Here is a 24,285-nt window from a genome sequence, read left to right as displayed (position 1 = left end):
GGCGCGATGCAACGCAACACGTAAAAAGACAGTATAAGTCATTATAATCCGTAATTATGTCCACACTGGATGCAACAAATGCCTCGTTTATAATGGGTTTTAATATTTTTGTCTCGTCGCTACGGGACACAGCATCACAGTATGGTAAGGGGCATAACATTTCGGTCACACCCTTGAGGTATTCGGCCAATCAGAGCACACCTCGCTTTTCAGACCGATGAGCGTTGTAAAAATAGACGCGTTTCAGAAAGGCGGGGCATAGAGGAGAAACAATAATGTACAGTATGTGGAAAATAATGTGTTATTTGATTTATAAATCTGGACATCACAACAAGAGCACTAGCTCAAGTTCTCAACATCCAAATGTGGAAAATATCAGAAAAGACATTCCAACAGCCAAAAACCAGCAGACTGGCATGGACTCAGATATGTGACACTGGACCACAAAACCTGGGGTATATTTATTCGGGTATACCTGGGTCTTAATTCGCTGGGGTATATTTGTAGCAATAGCCAAAAATACATTGTATGGGTCAAAATTATAAATTTTTCTTTTATGCCCAAAATCATTAGGATATTAAGTAAAGATCATGTTTCATGAAGATATTTTGTAAATTTCCTACCGAAAATATATCAAAACGTAATTTTTGATTGGTAATATGCATTGCTAAGGACTTCATTCGGACAATTTTAAAGGTAATTTTCTCAATATTTAGATTTTTTTTGCACACTCAGATTCCAGATATTCAAATAATTGTATCTCGTCCAAATATTGTCCTATCCTAACAAACCATGCATCAATTGAAAGCTTGTTTATACTGCTTTCAGATGATGAATAAATGTCAATTAAAAAAAATTAAAATTAAAAACTTGTGACTGGTTTTGTTGTCCAGGGTTGTAAGTCATTATAATCAGTAATTATGTCCCCACTGGATGCAACAAATGTCTCATTTGTAACGGGTTTTATTGGTTTTGTCTCGTCCTGCTGGGAGACGGCATCACAGTATGTTAAGGGGCGTAACATTTCCATCACACGCTTGAGGTATTCGGCCAATCACAACGCACTGGATAGCTGGCCAATCAGAGCACACCTAGCTTTTTTAGAACGATGAGCTTTGTAAAAATCGACGCGTTTCAGAAAGGTGGGGCATAGAGGAGAAACAATAATGTACATTATGTGGAACATAATGTGTTTTTTTAACCTTAAACCGCATAAACACATTTCATTACACCAAATACACAAAATAATGTTCTTTTTAGCAACGTCATATGACCCCTTTAAGATGAATAACTTATTTAAATTATATACTTTATTCTATTTCATAGGAAGAAAGGTATAAATATTATGTTGAATGTCTGGCAAGACTTATGGGTTATGTACTGTATATGCATGTGTAACAAAGCTGTGAATTGTGATGTGATTGCAAAGTGATGACAGAACACAACCACTTATTTTAGCTTGGTTACATCAAGTTAGGTGACTGTGTGTATTATTTGAAGTATTCAAATGGCAGTATCAAACATAAGATTTATAGAATTTTGCACATTCTAAAACCGTATCAAATATAGAATACTATGTAGAAAATAGAAATATGAAATAGAAAATGATGATAGAAATACTAGATTTTCCAAATATTATACTTGTCTTTTATTACCATAAAAGGGCATATTTCCAACACGATAGAGCATTAACTTTTAGCGACAGTACCCGGATATTTGAATTCTGAATCGCCACAATACGTACCTGAAGAAACGTAATAAAAACACAGCAATACGTACCTATATTAACATAATAAAAACGTGCCAGGGTTCACGTATTGAACCCGCGTTTTAGCGCCACTCAGTGGACATTTCTCTTTGAAACTGCAGCGAAACGTGCAGTAAGGTACGTAAAAACGGTGTTGCAGAAATGTACGCAGAGGTATGTATTTTTATGAGACTGGGTTGATTTTGTTTGACATGCGCACACTGCACAAATATAGAGTTTCTCAACTGTTTGCACATAATAACCACTCTCCTACACGGTTTCTTTATTTGTTTTTAATATACATATAAACTGCTGTGCTGTGCTGCTCATATTTATCACGCAGTAAAAATGCCCCTCCCAGCGCCCAAAACGGGTTGCCTGTGGATGAGAATCCAAAACAAGGACTGGTGGGAAGTTGTCCTGCTCCACTTCACAGTTGCATAGTGAAAGGAGAGTTTTATAATGACAGGACATGCATTCATTCAACACTTTATTCAAAAGGAAGATCCGTTCGTTCCACGCGTCATACGTCAATTATGCTATTTCTGCGTCACTGCACATTCGCAGGTTTTTCAGTTTCGGGGTTCAATCTGATCGAGTGTTTACATGCACTCTCAATCGTATTAGAAAAGGAATGAACCGCCCCCTTCAATCCGATCGAAATTTCATTCCGATCGAGCTCAGTCGGATCGATTAGGGTGTTTAGGTATTTACATTTCAGTCCGTTTGAGCCGTCAATCCAATTACAAACGGATTATTTGGTTGCATGTAAACGTAGCCAATGCGCCAATGCCGGGTGAAGGAAAATAAGCAAGACAAGACATGACAAGAAATTCCACTGTAAGGTGAGTGCATAAGGGAGTGGCTCGTCTGTGTAAGGAATGAATATAAATAAAGGTAATATGCTTTCACAAACCAGTTGAAATCAGTTAGATCAGTAAACTTAGAAGACTGATTAAAATATGTTGCAAACAGCCCTACAAAGAAGAACATGTCAAACTGTCAGTGTATCTTTAGTTAATAACCAAATATAAAACTGGAGGAAAGGTAAGAGATAAATCTTCATAATTTACACTCATATTAATGATCATGCATGCATGTTGGGTATTGGTAAGGTTGCACAGAAACTGTGTTTAACAGAAATCTACTCTGCATTTATTAACTATTTAATTTTTTTTATACAATTAAAAGTGTGAGTATTCTCAGATTTTTTTTAGCACAATTTACCATATTTAAATCATACTATAAATTTCCTCCACATAAAAGAAATGTGACACAATTGTTCAGATTTAGTAAGGACTTTAAAATGATTCAGTCTTAAAATGGGTACTGGTCAATCATGAAATAAAACATTAGACTTAGAGTAAAGATTAGATTGGCGCAACTGTACTTGCAATTTCTTTCTTTCTTTCTCTTTCTTTCTTTTTTATATTTTGTTTGAAGGACTGGCAACCTGTAGACTGAAGAAACAAAACTTGACAGCATGACATCAGGTATGTTTTTAAAAGAATGACTTGTAAACGGTGAATGCCTCAAAAAATGACCAGTAAAATTCTCAGAATCATAGGGGTCATGCAAGTTTTAAAATGCCATGACGGTGAATAAGCAATGTTTTATTTATTTATTTTTGTAAAGACAAAAGGCTTTCTGAGATTAGAATCATACTGGCGTGCCAGGGTTCACGTATTGAACCCGCGTTTTAGCGCCACTCAGTGGACATTTCTCTTTGAAACTGCAGCGAAACGTGCAGTAAGGTACGTAAAAACGGTGTTGCAGAAATGTACGCAGAGGTATGTATTTTTATGAGACTGGGTTGATTTTGTTTGACATGCGCACACTGCACAAATATAGAGTTTCTCAACTGTTTGCACATAATAACCACTCTCCTACACGGTTTCTTTATTTGTTTTTAATATACATATAAACTGCTGTGCTGTGCTGCTCATATTTATCACGCAGTAAAAATGCCCCTCCCAGCGCCCAAAACGGGTTGCCTGTGGATGAGAATCCAAAACAAGGACTGGTGGGAAGTTGTCCTGCTCCACTTCACAGTTGCATAGTGAAAGGAGAGTTTTATAATGACAGGACATGCATTCATTCAACACTTTATTCAAAAGGAAGATCCGTTCGTTCCACGCGTCATACGTCAATTATGCTATTTCTGCGTCACTGCACATTCGCAGGTTTTTCAGTTTCGGGGTTCAATCTGATCGAGTGTTTACATGCACTCTCAATCGTATTAGAAAAGGAATAAACCACCCCCTTCAATCCGATCGAAATTTCATTCCGATCAAGCTCAGTCAGATCGATTAAGGTATTTACATGAAGGCTTTTCAGTCCGTTTGAGCCGTCAATCCAATTACAAACGGATTATTTGGTTGCATGTAAACGTAGCCAATGCCAAGAAGAAGGGTGAAGGAAAATAAGCAAGACAAGACATGACAAGAAATTCCACTGTAAGGTGAGTGCATAAGGGAGTGGCTCGTCTGTGTAAGGAATGAATATAAATAAAGGTAATATGCTTTCACAAACCAGTTGAAATCAGTTAGATCAGTAAACTTAGAAGACTGATTAAAATATGTTGCAAACAGCCCTACAAAGAAGAACATGTCAAACTGTCAGTGTATCTTTAGTTAATAACCAAATATAAAACTGGAGGAAAGGTAAGAGATAAATCTTCATAATTTACACTCATATTAATGATCATGCATGCATGTTGGGTATTGGTAAGGTTGCACAGAAACTGTGTTTAACAGAAATCTACTCTGCATTTATTAACTATTTAATTTTTTTTATACAATTAAAAGTGTGAGTATTCTCAGATTTTTTTTAGCACAATTTACCATATTTAAATCATACTATAAATTTCCTCCACATAAAAGAAATGTGACACAATTGTTCAGATTTAGTAAGGACTTTAAAATGATTCAGTCTTAAAATGGGTACTGGTCAATCATGAAATAAAACATTAGACTTAGAGTAAAGATTAGATTGGCGCAACTGTACTTGCAATTTCTTTCTTTCTTTCTCTTTCTTTCTTTTTTATATTTTGTTTGAAGGACTGGCAACCTGTAGACTGAAGAAACAAAACTTGACAGCATGACATCAGGTATGTTTTTAAAAGAATGACTTGTAAACGGTGAATGCCTCAAAAAATGACCAGTAAAATTCTCAGAATCATAGGGGTCATGCAAGTTTTAAAATGCCATGACGGTGAATAAGCAATGTTTTATTTATTTATTTTTGTAAAGACAAAAGGCTTTCTGAGATTAGAATCATACTGGTTGGAGGTCGAGATGTTTTTGGAACAGAAAAAAGTGGAAAAAGTACAACAGGAAACATCATTCTGGGCAGAAATGCTTTTGAAGTTGGAAGAAGAACCGCCCGGTCTGTTAAAGCAGAGGGAGAAGTACATGGAAGACATGTGACTGTGGTTGACACACCAGGCTGGGTGTGGTGTTGCTCTGTGGAAAACACTCCAAACTTTGACCGACTGGAAATCATGAGAAGTACAACACTGTGTCAACCTGGACCTCATGCCTTTCTTCTGGTCATTCCTGTCAATTCTACTTTTCCACATATCTGTAGAGCTCCTTTGGAGAGTCAACTTGAGTTATTGTCAGATAAGATCTGGAAACACATTATTGTGTTGTTCAGCTGTGTTGCTCCTTTGAAAAAAAAAATTAAAGAAAGTCAAGACATGATGTGGCTTGTAGGTAAATGTCAGAACAGATATCATTTTCTAAACATTAAAAGTTGTGCAGATTGCTCTCAAGTGGTCACGCTGCTGGAAAAAATTGAAGAAATGGTAGCCCAAAACAATGGCCATTATTTACAAATTGACAAAGGCATCTCCGTAGGAGATAAGCAAGACATAGGAAGTGCAAAAGCAAACAGACAAAAAACAGTACTCCAAGCATGCATTAGAGGTAAGAAAATCTTACATGGATGCCTTATTTTAGAGTCAATGAATATGACAATATGGACAATATGTTTATTTGACTGATGCATTCATTACTTTACAAAAATATGTCTGTATACTGATGCAATGATTTCATCCTGGAACTGTGCTGAATGTGGAACTGTTTCTTTGTTATGTAAACTATAAGGTTATTGATTGATTGATTTTGAATCAGAAATATAATTTTACAAGCTCTCTCCTATTTAGATGCGAAACAACATAAGACTGATATACGGATTGTGCTTATTGGAGGAGTACAGGGTGCCAAGAGTTCTGCAGGCAACCTCATTCTGGGCAAAAAAGTTTTTGCAGTTAATAGACCAAAGACATTAAGGACAACAGTGTGCTGTGCAATTAATCAGGCTAAAGTGCACAATAGGAGACTGACAGTGGTCGACACTCCAGGCTGGTACTACAACTATCCTGTTGAAAAGACGCCAGAGATGGACAAACTGGAGATCAGACGCAGTGTGCATCTATGTGCACCTGGTCCACATGTAATTTTGTTAATTATTCCTATCCTCGCATGTCTTGAAATGACAGTTCACACAGCTGTGGAGAAACACATGGGTCTTTTAGGGGAAAAGGTCTGGAATCATACAATTGTGCTGTTCACGTGGGGAGATTGGCTTGGGGACACAACTATTGAAGAACGTATTGAAAAAGAAGACAAACATCTTGAGCTTCTGATTGAAAAGTGTGGGAACAGATACCATGTTTTTAACTGTAAGAATCACACTGACCGCACACAAGTCACAGAACTTTTGGAGAAAATTGAGGAAATGATGATAGAAAACAACAACTCTCACTACGTACCAGAGATGGAAAGCAATCCGTGTCTGGAAATTGACCTGATGCTGAAAACAACTAAAACAAACATGACAAAAATGAATAGGCAAACCCAAATAATTCAAGAGCTGCTAAGAGGTAAGTACCGTTTTATTGTCCATAATCTGGCAAATTATATATTGCCAAAATTAATAATTCTTTATACGCATCCTTCCACTTCCTCTGAATACTAGAAATAAAGCTGGCAGAATTGAGGATTGTGCTTCTTGGAGTTGAAGATACCTGGAAATTTATGGCAGGAAACAGAATTCTGCGAGGAGAATCTTTATTTCCCCCAAAGGAGGTACTTAATTCCTTCCTCAAAAAGTAGGAACTGAAGCACTAGAATATCACTTGCTTCATTCCTCTATTGTATGTAAAAATAACACAAACAATGCAGCTACTAGAGATTGACATAACTGTTGTTGTTATGTGTAGGCATTTGAAATTCCTACAATGCCAAGAAGTAGTAAATGTGTGATGAAACAGAGTAAAGTTGGAGGATGTCAAGTCTCTGTGGTTGACACTCCAGGCTGGTCAACATCAACTCAAAATGCAAGAGAAATTTTAAACAGTGTGACCATTTGTTCACCAGGTCCACATGCATTCCTGCTAGTGCTGCCTGTAAACGAGGCTTTTACAGAGAAAACTAAACAATCAGTGATGGAGCTCATGGGCCTTTTTGGAGAGCGTGTCTGGAGACATACTCTAATTTTTTTTTCAATGGTACACTGGCTGAACAACAGGCCTGTTGAACACTTCATTGCATGTGAAGGAGAAGCCCTGCAGAGATTAGTAAAAAAGTGTGAAAACAGATATTTTGTTCCAATTAGTTGCTGCCTGCTAGAAGATCTATGCACCTCGATAGGCACTAATTTACACAAGGCGATAAAAGTGATGGTGGCAAGAAACAGAGGTGAATACTTCACTCTAGAAAATGAGAAAAGCAATCCAATGAAAACAGTATCCCAGATACTGACTGAAGAGGAGTGGAACAGACGAGAGGATGAACTTATAAAGAGGATGTTGAAGGCAGCAGTGGTGGATCTAAAGCGTGAATCCAAGGACACATCTCTCAGACAAGGGACAACTGCTGACCATCTGGACTCTCCTTGTAAGTTTGCTTTTTTTTGTCACCCACACAACTTTCTTATTTAAAAAACCCTCTACCTAAATAGATAATAGCCTGAATATTTGTATCTAATCAATCCTTAAATATTTGTAACTAATCAATCTGCAATTAATCAAACATTTCGTGATAGTGATACTGACATGTATCCACAGTATATAAACAAATCACCTAACAACAAAAATCTTTGTATTTCCCATGAATGCAGATTGCTTGTCTGACAGCACCAGTTTATTTGAAGATGACACTCCGAATCGTTCTGAGAAAGTATCTCACTGGCTCTCACATGCAGAAAATGCAGCAAAAGCAAACTATATTACAATAACCATTAAAACAACGTGTAAAGACCAAAATATGGAGAATGTTGAAGATGATATTTCAATGCTGCCCAGATGCCTTTCCATTGACAGCACTTTGAAATATGTCAGAAATGTGAAAGAACAAAAACATGCAAGATCATTTTCAATATGAAGTATATCAACTATATTAGGTGAATTAGCTAATTAAAATGTTAAAAATAAGTGTAAATAACTTTGTATGATGAATGGCATAGTTGTGAACGTATAATGTTTCAGTGGAATGACAACACAGAAAACAGAAATGAGTGTGCCATCAGGAAATTCAAGTCAGAGAAGGAAGAAAGGAAAGAAAAAGCAGAAAGGAAGATGAGGCATGATGTTGAATCTGGAGCAAAATGTAGATGCAGGGTATAAAGCTTTATATACACATTTATATATTTTTTTAAATATGGTCTCAATTAAAGTGTTTAGACAAAACAGACCGGAAAAATGGTTTAAAATATTTACATGTTACTCTTATTCATTCATTTTGTTAGCCTGTTAATTGCTGCATTTGTTATAGTTACATTTTAACATGTTGTAGAGTCAACATAACGTGTTCTATCAGTTGTTTTGAAACTTAAGCATGAACTGCGCGAATGCATGAATATTAGTCATAGCCTTGGCTATATGTTTGAGAGTTTGCTAAATATTCTGTTGAAACAGTTTGTTTGATAAAGTGTTAATAAACAAAAAATAAAAAATAAATAAATGTGTTTTTATCATTTCTAATTAAGATGCAGGGTCTTTCCATGATCTTTTGATATGTAGGTCATTGTACTATAAAACATCCTTAAGTTTCAGAACTCAATCAAACTCATCAAACTTTCCAGAATGAGACACAGAATAAATAAAGAGAAAAAAGCAACTGAGCACATACCCTGATAAGACACCCAGGACGAGGTTAAGCATGAAGAAGGAGCCGATGATGATGAGAGGGATGAAGTACAGCCAGTTCCAGGTGTTTCCCGAGGCATCATTGGCCTGTGTATAAACAGATGCTGTGAGCAGTGGTAAAGAAGAATGAATCTCATTATTTTTGACTACCATACTCCATATAATCACCCACTACTAGTATAATTCAGTCAAAATGACAATTCTCATCATGTACATTTTGTTATTATTATTTTTTCATATGACAGCTTAGTGTGAAATTAAATTTTACTCAATGTTCACTGATAATGTCTTCTTAAGCTTTGATGTGTTCATGACACAAGTAGCCGTGTTTGATTCATGAGAGTGAAATGATGACACATCTCCTTTTAATATGTCTAGGACATTTCAGGACAAAATAAACAAAATCCTCATATATAGGACTATGCAATGCATTTTAATGACATCATTCAAGTTTTGAAAGTCTAATGCAACATAATTACGGTAATTACAAATTCACTCCTACATGCATCTACCAAGGAACTATGGATGACGCTCTTGAAGCCCTGGCAATGCCTCAGGCTCACATTAGAACCACAGCCTAATGCAATAAGAAGTTTAAGAAAAGGGAAAGTAATTTGGAATTAGGTTTTGATATGTAGGTCATTGTACTATAAAACATCCTTAAGTTTCAGAACTCAATCAAACTCATCAAACTTTCCAGAATGAGACACAGAATAAATAAAGAGAAAAAAGCAACTGAGCACATACCCTGATAAGACACCCAGGACGAGGTTAAGCATGAAGAAGGAGCCGATGATGATGAGAGGGATGAAGTACAGCCAGTTCCAGGTGTTTCCCGAGGCATCATTGGCCTGTGTATAAACAGATGCTGTGAGCAGTGGTAAAGAAGAATGAATCTCATTATTTTTGACTACCATACTCCATATATTCACCCACTACTAGTATAATTCAGTCAAAATGACAATTCTCATCATGTACATTTTGTTATTATTATTATTTTTTCATATGACAGCTTAGTGTGAAATTAAATTTTACTCAATGTTCACTGATAATGTCTTCTTAAGCTTTGATGTGTTCATGACACAAGTAGCCGTGTTTGATTCATGAGAGTGAAATGATGACACATCTCCTTTTAATATGTCTAGGACATTTCAGGACAAAATAAACAAAATCCTCATATATAGGACTATGCAATGCATTTTAATGACATCATTCAAGTTTTGAAAGTCTAATGCAACATAATTACGGTAATTACAAATTCACTCCTACATGCATCTACCAAGGAACTATGGATGACGCTCTTGAAGCCCTGGCAATGCCTCAGGCTCACATTAGAACCACAGCCTAATGCAATAAGAAGTTTAAGAAAAGGGAAAGTAATTTGGAATTAGGGAGATTTTTGCAGCAGTTGCATCCCCCTACTGTTCTGAGACTCAAGGCGGATGCTACAGCTCCAGCTTCAGCTGAAGACAGACTGATGGAGGCCTGTAGAGAGAGTCAGAGTTACATGAGATGTTTCACATGGGTTAAACTTCTCAATGACCCTCTGCTGTAGCCTGGCTCATGTACAAATGAGATGCCACTTGTTGTCACTTCTCTTCTCAAGTACACATCACTTTTACCTTCATTGCACTCTTAAACATGGTACACTATAAGAAATAAATTCGTAAAATAACAGAAAAAGTAATGGGAGCTCATTACCAGGACATTTTTCATTAATTTTAATGGACAAAATTTATTTTTATCAAAAGATTTAACGCAAAGAGGTGTAAAATTCAAAATACAGGTAAAATGGCTGAAATATATATATATATATATATATATATATATATATATGAAGAGTTGAAGGTGCTTTTGCATTTGCAGTGCTTTGAGCTCTCTCGGCCACCGTACAAACCTCTGTAACAGGTCTATACCAGCAGCCCACATAGAAAAACTAAATCATCTGCCCTTGACAGATGTCTCCCTTGTTCAAAGTGAAGTTTTGCAGAGAAATCAGAAATAGCAAAACCTCAGGGTTATGAAACTGTTGTGAAAGAGTCATCACTTGATTTAAAAGTTTGATGTAAACACCAGCCAAGGCAATTTTGCAAATAGAAGACAATAATGTCTGCTAGATGAAGCATATCTGAGATAGGCCAATAACAACATATGTTCATAGTCCAGAGCTACTTAACAAACAGCAACAGGGAGAAAATGCAGCCAAGAAGGTCTGTGAATTTGTAGATTTATTTTATCACAACGCAAAGGCTGCTTGCTTTCATTTAACAGTCTCAAAAAAAAAAAACTTGACCACTAAATCCATGAAGAAATAATACACAAAGTAAAAAATTTATTTTTCCCTCACAAATTTGAACAAAAAACAGATGGCAAAAATATGACAACGATTAGATATAATATATTAGAGGTGTGAGACTTTTGAAGCAACTACAGTACAAAACGGGAGCAAAAACAAAAAGCATATTAATCATATTCCCCTTAATCTGTTTCACTGTGACATAGTACTTTATCTAATTTGTCTTTTTTTTAAGCTTCCCCATCCTTAAAGGCTTTTGTAACACTTCCTAAAAACCCAGTGTGCAAAGATACATCTTCTATTCAATCTATCAACACTGATTGTCATAATGCTTTATTTAGCATTATGCACAGTCAACTGAATAAAGTGTCAGATCAAGTAAGTAAAGTGTAATATTTAAGTGTAATAAGTGTACAAACTATATTATAAGCTAAGCTATTATGCAATCATGATGGCCATATATCTTTTTCTTTCTCTTCCTCTCATTCCAAGATCATTCCCAACTGTGGGGTGAATTCAGAATTTATTTGATTTGATTTTGATTCACTAAATGAATTTTGTGGTGTACTTTACTGAAACTGTACAGCATTGGTGCAATATTGTAATCTACACATCTGAATCAGCTATTTAAAATGCTGGAAGTGTCTTGACTGCACTGATGGTCTGGATATATGCCTAGACAAAATGTTTTTCTCCATCATTTGATCATCATTCAATCATTATTGCTGCTGCACCTTTTTGGGCATACACATATGCCATTATTAGTTATAATGAAAGCCACTGGCTTATGATGCAGCATTATTTTAGAGCATTAACTCCTGGTTAAACTGGACTGCAGAGTGAAAAAGACACATGCATTTCCATCTGTGCATATTTTTTACTGGCACTGTAATAAGTTATATCCAAAAAGGGGAAGGAGAAAGAAGGGGAAAGCCTGAATAGAGTCAATCTTTAGAGTTGCATGCATCCAAATATGACTGTACTCCATCCTGCTCACAACGGGCTATTTTTAAAGATGTTTAATGAGCTCAGGGATGGGTCTGACAGCCCAGGACGGCTGGCTGACAGGGTCAAGGTGCACAGAGGCCTGGTGACTCAGCCTGTAGTAACAAGACCAAAAACACTGATTACACCGACACACACACACACATACACTGGCTACTAGAATATAGCATGACAGCTGCTGAATGACTATACATTTTAGTGTAACATAACAATTAACTGATGGTCTCAGAGGGGTACAGAACCCATAATGTCTCATCTTGGGCAGCATGCATGCTCTTATACGCCAATAAATGACATCTTATCACGGCCCAGTGGGAGTTGACTGTTTTATAGATGAGTTAATGGTACAAATGCTTGACCAGAAGGTAGATTTACAATAATTAAAGATGCTGTAGGTAGAACAACATTAAGATTAGAATAATTTAAAATCACCACAAAGAGGCACCTCAAAATTATTTCAGAAATTAAATGAGGCCTTCCACAAGCATTGTTTTGTTGAAAAATCCAATTTTCAGGAGCAGTGATTGAAGGAAAACCAATCTAGCTTCTGCCTATTTAATGCTGAGCTGCATTCAAAGTCGGACGTGGGTTATTCCTACTTCTTCTGAATAAAAAGGTGTTCCATTGCTCAATGGATAACATGCATGTAAGGAAATAAAATGGCAACGCTACAGCTATCTTCTATGATGCTATGCAATGCAAGCATTCATACTGCAGGTGTACAATTATGAATATAAAGTTCTTGTTTTCCATTCTTGTTTCTGCAAAGGTTTGCTAAACTGAATTTATTATGTATTGTAGAAACTTAGACTTAATTTGAATGCAGTTGCAGCCATTTTATTTGCTTAAAACTGAATGTTTATCTTTAATTTCTTTACAAATCTCCTTTCACTCCTATTGGCCTAACTCCTTTAATTTCCTTTTAACAAAGTTAAAGGTCCAAATTCAAATGCCACTCCACTTTTCTAAGTAGGTAGTTGAAAATGAGCAAGATTTTGACTTCCATGAGACAAGAAAGTGTTAAAACAACTGGCACAATTATAAAAACAATTATATCAAATCTTAATTAATAATAACCAAACTGTGTGATTGTAACTGTATTTATCTTTCTAAAACACAACTGAAAAATGTATTCTGCATTCTAATACAGCCAAAGTGACAAAAATAACATTTGTCATTTCAAAATACTCAACATTTTAATACAATTAATTATACAAACAAATATAAAGAAAAATAAAATTTTAAAATGATAAAAGGTGTATAAATTTTACTATAAATTAAAAAAAAATCCTCAACAACAACAGCAACATCTCTCCAACAGGTAGTGTTGCTCCACCACAGGGGATCTGACCAGAATCCCCAAACAAGCATGACACAGCAGTGGTAATTAAGCAGAAAGCGATTAATCTCTAGCACAGCGAGAGCGTAATAAAACTAACAGGCATGAAATGAGGACTGCCATGTCATTAGCCGAGGACTCCGCCCCCGCTGCCTTTTTTGGGCCGGAGCTCATTATGGGTGGGGATAATGTACCAGTGAAGCTCCTTAGGTTGTGAAACTTACACTAACATCTGGCCCTCTGACTGTCTGTCATTTATTGAGCTACAATGTGATGCTCAATAGAGAAAATATTTTTCAATTTAGACACAACCAGTTGTGTTTAGGTGGGATTTGAATCATAGAATATGAATCTATATCACAGTGTCATGGTTTTGCTGCATTGGATGAACATACATTATGGGATATGAAAGAAAGAATTTATGCATATAATCAATTACAGACAATCCCATTATTCCATTGTGCCATTCCATCACAGCACCACAAAGACATCAATCCAATGCGTCACAATCCAGCTACTATGACATATGCAATCTAGAAAATGGAGTGCTGCTATTATTCTTATTTCATGATGTGATCCATCCTGGATTCCAACCATAAATAACATCTCAAAAAACAGCATATCACACAATGTCTTCCATAGCACTTGGCCTTAAAAAGTATTCAGAACACCGGTTTCTCTGACTTACTAAGAGAGAGGCTGATTTTAGACTTAGCACTTTTTCTATACATTAACTAGATTGCAGTGGCAAATAATATACATGTATATATATTTTATGTAATTTATGTCTGTACAAAATATAAAAAACAAGCACGATACAAGATGTTTTTTATTCATCTCAAAGATGGAAGAAAACTTCAAACTTGCTTCTGGCTCGCCGTTGAGAAATGGCACTCATGCAGGTGACTTCTGGGAAAGATCTAAGACTTATGATGAACAATATACAGTGGGTATAAAAAAAAATAATCACCTCCCTTTAAAATAATAACATTTTGACATAACATTCCTAAAATGAAGACGAACACAGTTTTTGTTTTGACACAATTTTGACACAAGGGGGTGATCCTTTTTCCAACTCAGTGATTCAGTTTTTTTATTTATTTTATTTTTTTCTGACATATTGGTGTTCTATCTTAGTGACTTCTGGGAAAGATCTAAGACTTATGATGAACAATATACAGTGGGTATAAAAAAAATAATCACCTCCCTTTAAAATAATAACATTTTGACATAACATTCCTGAAATGAAGACGAACACAGTTTTTGTTTTGACACAATTTTGACACAAGGGGGTGATCCTTTTTCCAACTCAGTGATTCAGTTTTTTTATTTATTTTATTTTTTTCTGACATATTGGTGTTCTATCTTTCACTTGGATGTTATAAGTTGTACTGAGTAAATACAGCTGGTTAAAACAAAAACTGTGTATGTTTTCATTTCAGGCTGCAAAGCAACAAAATGTGAATATTTTAAAGGGGGTGATTCTTTTCAATACCCACTGTATATATTGATTTACTCTCTATTTGTCACCAATTATAGGTCTTTGCTTTTCAATGCAGTGGGATTAAGAAGTGCACTGAGCTACTTTATAAACGAGTCAGTCTCTGTGAAATAGGATTTGAGCCCCTGGGCTAAAAGGAAGGGTTTAACTGCAAGCTTCAGTAGTTACAAATTGGCAATAAATTTGATAATAATAATAATTATTATTAACAATAATAATAATTTACTAAATGTAAAATAACAAAATAATAATCTAATAATTTATCATATATAACATAGATAATATTGACAGTATATTATTATTTTTTATGTACTCTTTATTTGACAATAATGAATTATTAAAAACAGTAAGTGTTAATTATCACATTTTATAATATTTTTATTCATTGATTCATTATTTTATGCATTAAATATTACATTATATTTAATATTATTTATCTTGTATATAATATAATAATATTATTTAATTATATTTTATATACAATGTTTTTGATAATTAATTTTTAATAAATCATTATCAAATAAAATAGTACATAAAACAATATGAATAATAGTATGTATCTTATGATGACTAATAATAATAATAATAATTTGTTACATTATCAAGTTTCATAATATTCATGTTTTAATAATTGTATAATATTATATTTTATAAACAAACTTTATACATTTTATTTAATAATATACATTTTTATTCATTATTTTAGGTATTCAGCATTTATTAGGATGATTACTAGGATAAGATGTCACAGGTGTCACTCCATACATTTAATTCTCTGTTTCACACAAGAAAAAAAAAAACGAATAAGCAAAAAGATGTCAATACCCACTGTATATATTGATTTACTCTCTATTTGTCACCAATTATAGGTCTTTGCTTTTCAATGCAGTGGGATTAAGAAGTGCACTGAGCTACTTTATAAACGAGTCAGTCTCTGTGAAATAGGATTTAAGCCCCTGGGCTAAAAGGAAGGGTTTAACTGCAAGCTTCAGTAGTTACAAATTGGCAATAAATTGATGAAGTTATGGTCTCCCAGAGATGTGTTTTTACAGTATTCTGGGAGCAAAAGTTGTTTTGAAAGGCCCTGTAGAATGCCTGAAGGGCCACCAATGCAGTTTGAGAGGTTATGAGGCCCTCAAGACAATTCTAATAAGATTCTCTCACACATACTGTGCACATATGCTGTGCTAAAGTTGCCTTGTGAAAAAGGTTTATTGTACCTAGAACTCTCTGCAGCACAAGAATGTAGAGAAAGGTGGGAAGTAATATTTGGTAGAGAAACATTTATTCAGCTTGTCTGCTACGTAAAATGATCTGAGACAGATGAGGTTTTGTCCAAATTGCAAAATGTGTGACAGTCTTGGTAGCATATATACAATAACTGTACAATTTACAGATCTATTTCAATTTTTCTTTAACATTTAAAAAACATTTCCAAATTTTTAGATGTGCAAATAATGTATATTTCAAATAAAATTGGCTGACACGGATAAGGATTTGTCGAAATTGCAAGATTTGTGACCATCTTGGAAACATCAGTAAGAATGTGTTGTGAATTACAAACTAATTAGTGATAATTAGCCATGTATGCCATCATTTTGTGTATAAACAAATGTGTATATACTGTACCTCTATTGCTGTTTTGGAGTTTCCTGTATCATTACAATAAATTTGAAATTCAATTTACATATGAATTTCAAATTTTCTTTGCAAGGAAAATCTAACATGTAATGAAAAAAGTATTATTTTATAGTTTCAAAAATGGATAATATTTAAAATAATATTATTGAAAATAATTCAATGTAATAATTTAACATTTAGAAGTGTAGAAATATTTAGAAATATTTAAAAACTATAAATGCAAATTAAAGCACAATTAACTTATATTTAGTATATTTAAATTGCAAAAATTAAATGAATATACATTTATATAAAGCGTATTATTTTTTTTATAAAATTTGTATTTTTTGTGTTGGAAAAATCAAGTTGTTTAATTTTAGCAAGCAGAAAACGTCCTTACAGCTGAGCCCTGCAAATAAGCGTATATTTCAATGAAAAAAGTATGATTAAAAAAGATTATTTAAGCTAATATCAGCATTCCAATTGTTCATTTGAGAGGTTCCACTATGGTTAGGATACTAGAATGAAGTAGACAGCAATGCGGCTTGCTGGGTTTTGGAACAAAGCTCATGTGTTAAAAAGTGGGTGGCTGGGTGAAAGTGAGAGAAAGAGAGAGGGTATTAGCATAACCAGCAGTCCTCCGCACATGACAGAAACAGGTTGGCAGCGTACAGTTTGAGTTCAGCTTTGCATAATTTTCGTCTCAGTCTGTGGCGGGCGGGGGAGCGATGTGGGAACAGGGTGGCATATGTTGCCCCACACCATGTTCTGGCAGCCTGACGCTCTGCACACATTTGTAAACTGTGAGGAGAAGGGGAGCAGGTGAAACTACAGCAGTCCGTCTTTCCTGTCACTCAGCAGGGTTTATACTACGCTCCCTGGAAGTGTTACTGAGACTGTCCATGCCAGCGTTTATTCTGAACTTGATGTCTCTATAATGACTAACCTGTGGTAAAAACAGATGGCCACAGTAGGGTTTTCCATAACTGTGGAATTCCTGCATATCATAAAAGTTTGTTTGCATGTTTAACTGTCTACAATTAAACTAAGCAAACTTCTTTCCGCGTTTCCACTTTGTATTCACATCAGCACGCGCACACACAGATTCTAGCACCTTTACAGAAAGTCTCCTGAGCTCAACACTCAGACAAGCAGAACACAGACTGTCAGATGTTCTAAAATATAACACAAAATGTAGAAACGAAGAAAATCCTTTGAGATTACACAAACAATATTCCACATCCATATTCAAGACTATGCATGTCTGACAATGCTGTATAACTTTCTTACTTCAGGGAAATATATACAATACTTTCAGCGTATTGAAAATCTAGCTAAGATTTATCTTATATGTCATGTGATGGTGAATACTGCCAAGTTCCAAAATTACATGCAAATCTGTGAAAGTTGAGCTGAAGGGAAAAAACAGGCATCTGAAAGCTACCGCTAGCAATCAGTTGGATGGCGTAGGCTAATAGTTCCTTTACCTGCAATCTGCTAGCAATCACATTATTTATTACATGGCACAAGCTGATTGGCCATTGCTGATTCTGTGGCCAGTGAACGTGCTTGCTCAACATTTAAATAGTATGGTTCAGTGTTTGCTGTAAGCTGGCTGCAGCATGCAATTAGAGTTCCTCTAAATCCCTCTACCTCCCCCAGCACCACCCGTCTAGATCTGCTATCTGCTAGATTTATGTATGCCTATATGATATATGTATCATATCTTACATGCTCACAGCAGCATGTCTGTGTATCTATTGGCAGTAGCAATGGTGTATCAAATAGCTGGATCGCCCTTTAGGTCAGTGACTCATGTAAGGTAGCCATCACAAGAAAGCCCTCTGAAGCGGATTGTCAGCTTTCGGTGTTATGTGTGCTTATGTTCTGGGAAATCAGCATAACCTAATCTAATCTTATCCCATCATTACAGTGACACCGCTGAGATGACAGCCATTAGATGTTGCCAAGGCAATGTGGCCGGCTGATGTAGCGCACATGAGCCCATGTGTCCTCAGGAGCACTGGAGTGGAACCAGCCGCACACTGCATGTGTGCAAATGTGGCTGTGAATAAGATCTTCCCATTAAATCACAATCAAAAATTAAACTCGCAGCAGGCAAACTGGGAAGGCTTATATAAAAGTTACAGTTCTTATGTTTGGCAGAGGAGCATCTTTCTTCACTGACATGTGATCTGATTTGCTCATAAGACGAGAAAGAATAAGAGGATGAGAGACTGAAAGAAAGATGGATGTCTGCGAAGAGGGAAGAGAGGATAGCAGCAGGGTTGGGGTGGAGGGATCATGCAGAGTAGCCTACTGTGAGGCTGAGCAGACATGCCCCATTAAATATGATAGAGCTGCCGCAACACCCCCACAATCTATCTAACTCACGACCCATACAGTGAGGAGGAGGAGAAGGAGGAAAGTTAGACAAGGAGGAAGAGTTAGCAAAGTTTTCAACATTCTTTTTTAATAAAGCTGACCTTTATAGAAAAGCGAAATCCTGTGTGGCGACAACAGCACCATCTGCTGGAGCTGTGCAGTCAGAGTGTGACCTGTACATCTCACAGAGATATTATTCACAGGCAATACATGCCAGGGACTACCAAGACATGAAGACCAGATACTCAAGAGAAACAGAAAATCTCATTAAAATAAACTGTGACATAGTGAATGTGTTGCATCGTTAAAGTTAATTATTGCTTCATAATCAGCATGTCACAGTGAATATTTTTACTGCTGCTGTTGAAAAAACTACCCAAACATTAGGAAAAGGTTTGTATTAAAAGTTTGTTACGTTAAAAGATTCTTACGTTCTACCTAAGAATGTGTAATATAGATAGATAGATAGATAGATAGATAGATAGATAGATAGATAGATAGATAGATAGATAGATAGATAGATAGATAGATAGATAGATAGGTGACATTTATTTAACAACAAAAAATAAATAGTAGATATAAGCTGATTTTCTTAAAATAAAAAAACAAACATGAGTAATATATAATATATGAATTACTTGTGTAATACTGTCAAAACAATGTTTAGAAGTTGTAAATATATCAAACATTAATGGACTAAGTCTTACAAAAAAATACACTTTCAGTCTTTTTACTTAAAACAATTCAATTTATCGAGTTTATTTCAAAGTGTTACTTGCCTTTTCTAATTATTTGTGAAATTTACTAGCAATTTCTGATTGAAAATTGTTTGAAATTAATTCCTACATCATTTTCTTTCAGTGTATCTTTTACAAGTTTCATACTATGAAAAGGGCCACTTTTAAAATATGAAACATGCAAGTATGGGCTATACAGCAATATACACTAATTCACTATTGGAAAAAAATGACATATCTATATGACTTATAAGATTACACTTTATATAAGCTTTCTAAATACTCATTTTATAGGATTGTTGTGGTAAGATAAGACTCAGGTTGCCTGTGGTGGAGAGAGACTAGCAGCAAAAGACCATTATTATTGCTGGCAGCAAAAAGGAGAGATTTTTAATATCCCGCTTATCGATGACAGAATATATCTCTACATGAGGGCACTAAGCTCTGGCACATGAAATATGGTGGGGAACGATACCTGGTATAGGTCAAAGAGAAACACCCTCACCTAAAACACAAAGCCTTATAAACAATAACATACACACACACATATATTATATACAGTGGGTACGGAAAGTATTCAGACTCCCTTAAATTTTTCACTCTTTGTTATATTGCAGCCATTTGCTAAAATCATTTAAGTTAATTTTTTTTTCCTCATTAATGTACACACAGCACCCCATATTGACAGAAAAACACAGAATTGTTGACATTTTTGCAGATTTATTAAAAAAGAAAAACTGAAATATCACATGGTCCTAAGTATTCAGACCCTTTGCTGTGACACTCAAATATTTAACTCAGGTGCTGTCCATTTCTTCTGAGCATCCTTGAGATGGTTCTACACTATACTTGCTCTGCAGCAGTCTGTGTAGCAGATCTAGTCTTCCAAGACCAAATACACTCACATTGTAACATCCATTAACATGATAAAACTATTTAGGGAAATGTCATGTTTGAAATAGGTTTCTGCCCAATTTTATTTCAACCTTTCACTTAATTTTTCTAAATTAGTATTGTGGTAGAGTATGTAAATATTTGCTTTGTTATTATTACTAAAGCTCTCTTTATTTTGTTGCAGATTATTAGACCATTATGCTGCATAAAAAGCCTGTCCAAAATCAGTTTAAGGATGTAGCTTTGAATGCAAACACTGCCTGAGAAGTCAATGGCTTATAGGGCAATAAAGCAACAGGTTAATTTAAAAAAAACTCTTAATGTAGCGCACAAGTTTGATAGACTATTTAAATGCTTTTTTGTCATTTAGCATACAAACTGTTTTATGGAAAAGAGCTGATCTGATGTTCAGCATCGCATCTCATTTTATGTTTGGTATAAAGAAGAAAGAAAATGATGAAGATTTGTAATGACGTGGGAGTGATAAAATTAAAAAATTGTCATTCTTTGCACAAACTTTTCAAATTAATTGTAATAGCAACTCACATGGTATAGTACATCAGTCCATCCTTCCATGGTGATGCACTGGAAGACTGTGAGGATGGCAAAGAGTATGTTATCGAAATTTGTGATGCCGAAGTTGGGTCCTGTCCAGTACTCCTTGCATACTGTTCCATTGGGACACACTCTTGCGGGACGTTCTGTTCCACATGGGTAATCACCAACTTTTTCACCTGCACAAACACACAAACAAACAAAAAAAATTATTATATGCCTTTACGTAGTATGTTACAATAATAATCATTACACATCTGGAGGGTAAATTAATGCAATCACCCTCTCCAAACTGGTCAAACACACACACAGTCTCTTTCTCTCTAAGGCATATCACCTGCTGATGTTGCTTATTGAGGGGTGAAGCAAGCAGCAGCTGAGCACATGTTAGCAGCTCAGCTTCTTATTGGAAAACTCATTACCAACACGAGCTAATTACACGCACTGTGTTGAACTGAAATAACTCACACACACGTTACACTAACAAACTGTCCAGATCCCTTACACCATCGACACAGAAGTATAGTACATAAATACACAAACATGTGCACGCACACACAAACACAGCCTCCTGCTGGAACAGCAGAGCTTATATCCTCATCTTCAAGAGATGTGCTGTGCAGACACAATAGAAAAACATTTGCTCTCCAAGCTCTTTCTAGAAACAACTTCTCTCTTTTTACCTCTTTCTGTGTCACAAAAAACCTTTAAAAATCACTCAGTGATTCACACTCAGGAGTTGAGTGCTTGTCTTGCCTGCAGGATAAATCATGAAAACATCTGCTTTACAATGGCAATCAATGATACACAAAAATAGATGACGGAAAACCATTTTATTATTATTATTATTATTTCTAGAGGCAAAAAGGGTACATTTCAAGAAAGAAAGCAAGCAAGCAAGAAAAAAAAGAAAGAAAGAAATTAAGGAATAAAGTAATTAAATACAGTACATACATACTTTAAAAGGGCAGAGGGATGTTTGATTAAGGTTTACTTCAATTGTTAATTCTCAGGTTTCAGTCAACATTTACTTTATTTCAAGAAACAAATTTAATTGACCTTTAACTGACCTTTTTTTTTGTAGTTCAGAAATTGGCAATCAGCTCCTGCTTTGCATGATCACAAGCTAAAACAAACATTTAAATGAGCTACTGGCAGATTTAGTCCTGCACATAATAGAGACAATAGAAGTCAGAATGAGCATATACAGTAGGGCTGTTTTGACAAAGGACTGCAGTCAGATGATGAACCAGGAAAAGCTGTTATGGGCTGATTGTTTATGAAAACCGTCTCTGAGCTGAAACTATAACTGTAGGCTAGTTCATAACTAATGCACACTTGTGATTGTCAGCTGTTGATTTTCTCCGCTCCGGAGGCGAAGGGCAGCTGACTCGACTGAATGAGCCGCCAAAGTCACGCTGCACTCGCCAGTGCTACAAACTGAAAGACAGGATGAAAAGAAGGAACAGGAGAGACAGCGGTGGAGAGTGAGAATCTCACCCTCAGCGGGGGTGCTGTGATGTAATTACTGTTGCACGGTGCTGGAATTGGGTTTTTCACACGTCTCAGAGAGAGACTTATCCCTCTCGGATGATCATCCAGTGTCAGAGGAGAGCTGTCAGTCAGCCTTGGGCACACAGTGACCTCACGACCTCAACAGAACAAATGAGACCTCAAGACTAGAGAACAACCTGAGCAGAATCCAAAGGGAAATGTATCTGGAAGATGTCACAAGCAGAAGACTTGTCAGTAAATAATAATCTTATGAGCCGAACACCTTCACAAGAGTCAAGACAACCTGTTGTAAAGGCAAATCACAAATGAGATCTTTTTAATGTATTTAATGTTCGAATTGTTTCTTCTATAGACCAATGAGTTTAAATTTAGAGCAAATGGAGAGTTAAGAAAAAGAACTAAAGAAAATGTCACTGTTGCTCTCAAACATGGCACAATTTTAATCTCAGGACAATGTCAAAATTGACAGTTGCTTTCTTTTGAGGCAATACCAGACCTGCAAAGATGAAACCTTTGTTTTGGAGGAATGATAGCACGTTAGGTTAGAAGACAGTCTACTGCCCGGGATGCATCAAGATGCATTAGCATTTACAATGTGGTAATGTGCATTTCTGACTACTACTATGCATGGTTTCAGTGATCGAAGCACAAAACATTTTGGACCCCGCTTATAATTGTATTCAGTATGCTCAATTTGTGATCACATCACCCCAAAATGGATATTGAGTGTAAACAGGCCCCAAAAATGTCAGAATAGTAATTTAACAGATATTTCAGCATCTTTTTCCAAGAACAAACTATATACTACTGTATTTTTACTTGCATTCATTTAATATCACTCAACCAATTTTTTACGCTACAGTTCAAACTTTTGGAGTTGGTATTATGCTTAACAGGGCTGCATTTATTTGACCAAAAACACTGTCAAAACAGTAATACCGTGAAATATTGTTACAATTTTAAATAACTGTTTTCTATTTAAATATATTTAAAAATGGAATCTATTGCTGTGATGGCAAAACTGAATTTTCAGCATCATTACTCCAGTCTTCAGTGTCACATGATCCTTCAGAAATCATTCTAATATGCTGATTTGGGACACAAAAACATTTCACTTTATCATCAATGTTGAATAAAGTTGTTCTGCTTAATATTTTTGTGGAAACACTTTTTAAGGATTCTTTAATGAATTCTGTAGAATTCTTAACTATTGCTTTTGATCAATTAAATGCATCCTTGATGAATGAAAGTATTAATTTCTAATTTAGTATAAAATTAATTTGCTTAATTTTGAGTGATGGTGTATGACAGTAAAGTTTCGATTTCTCCTTAGTATCACACACAAACACAGCCTCCTGCTGGAACAGCAGAGTTTATGTCCTCATCTTCAAGAGATGTGCTGTGCAGACGCAATAGAAAAACATTTGCTCTCCAAGCTCTTTCTAGAAACAACTTCTCTCTTTTTACCTCTTTCTGTGTCACAAAAAACCTTTAAAAATCACTCAGTGATTCACACTCAGGAGTTGAGGGCTTGTCTT

General features: G+C 35.5%; 2 protein-coding genes across 4 annotated transcripts in view; one reads left to right on the top strand and one right to left on the bottom strand.

Annotated features, from left to right (window-relative positions):
• The window catches only part of LOC107548771 (voltage-dependent N-type calcium channel subunit alpha-1B-like), a 118,735-nt gene that overhangs the window by 55,655 nt on the left and 38,795 nt on the right, over positions 1–24,285 (bottom strand). Inside the window, exons 6-7 of the mRNA XM_016229577.1 lie at positions 21,224–21,411; positions 9,648–9,751 (exon numbers count right to left, since the gene is read on the bottom strand). Of these exons, the coding sequence (XP_016085063.1) occupies positions 9,648–9,751; positions 21,224–21,411 (292 nt within the window). The remainder of the gene's footprint in view (positions 1–9,647; positions 9,752–21,223; positions 21,412–24,285) is intronic.
• Positions 4,008–8,624, top strand: LOC107548801 (GTPase IMAP family member 8-like). Of its 3 annotated transcripts, XM_016229620.1 has the most exons (7): positions 4,008–4,410; positions 4,807–4,856; positions 4,999–5,676; positions 5,916–6,635; positions 6,731–6,840; positions 6,975–7,650; positions 7,874–8,624. In XM_016229620.1, the coding sequence occupies exons 2-7, from the start codon at positions 4,847–4,849 to the stop codon at positions 8,134–8,136; spliced, it is 2,457 nt and encodes an 818-aa protein (XP_016085106.1). In that variant the 5' UTR covers positions 4,008–4,410; positions 4,807–4,846; the 3' UTR covers positions 8,137–8,624. The 3 variants fall into 3 exon arrangements, with proteins under 3 accessions (XP_016085106.1, XP_016085107.1, XP_016085108.1); XM_016229621.1 differs by lacking the exon at positions 4,999–5,676; XM_016229622.1 differs by lacking the exon at positions 7,874–8,624 and having other exon boundaries at positions 4,008–4,856; positions 7,132–7,236.

Source organism: Sinocyclocheilus grahami, unplaced genomic scaffold (genome assembly GCF_001515645.1).
Source record: "Sinocyclocheilus grahami isolate Dianchi unplaced genomic scaffold, SAMN03320097.WGS_v1.1 scaffold355.1, whole genome shotgun sequence".
Lineage (NCBI taxonomy): Eukaryota > Metazoa > Chordata > Actinopteri > Cypriniformes > Cyprinidae > Sinocyclocheilus > Sinocyclocheilus grahami.
This window is presented reverse-complemented; position numbering and strand designations above follow the sequence as displayed.

What these genes read in the sequence shown, in the direction of transcription:
- LOC107548801 (XM_016229620.1), top strand. An exon ending in ACTCCAAGCATGCATTAGAG is followed by an intron (nt 5,677 to 5,915) that starts GTAAGAAAATCT and finishes TCTCCTATTTAG; the next exon opens with ATGCGAAACAACATAAGACT. An exon ending in AATTCAAGAGCTGCTAAGAG is followed by an intron (nt 6,636 to 6,730) that starts GTAAGTACCGTT and finishes TCTGAATACTAG; the next exon opens with AAATAAAGCTGGCAGAATTG.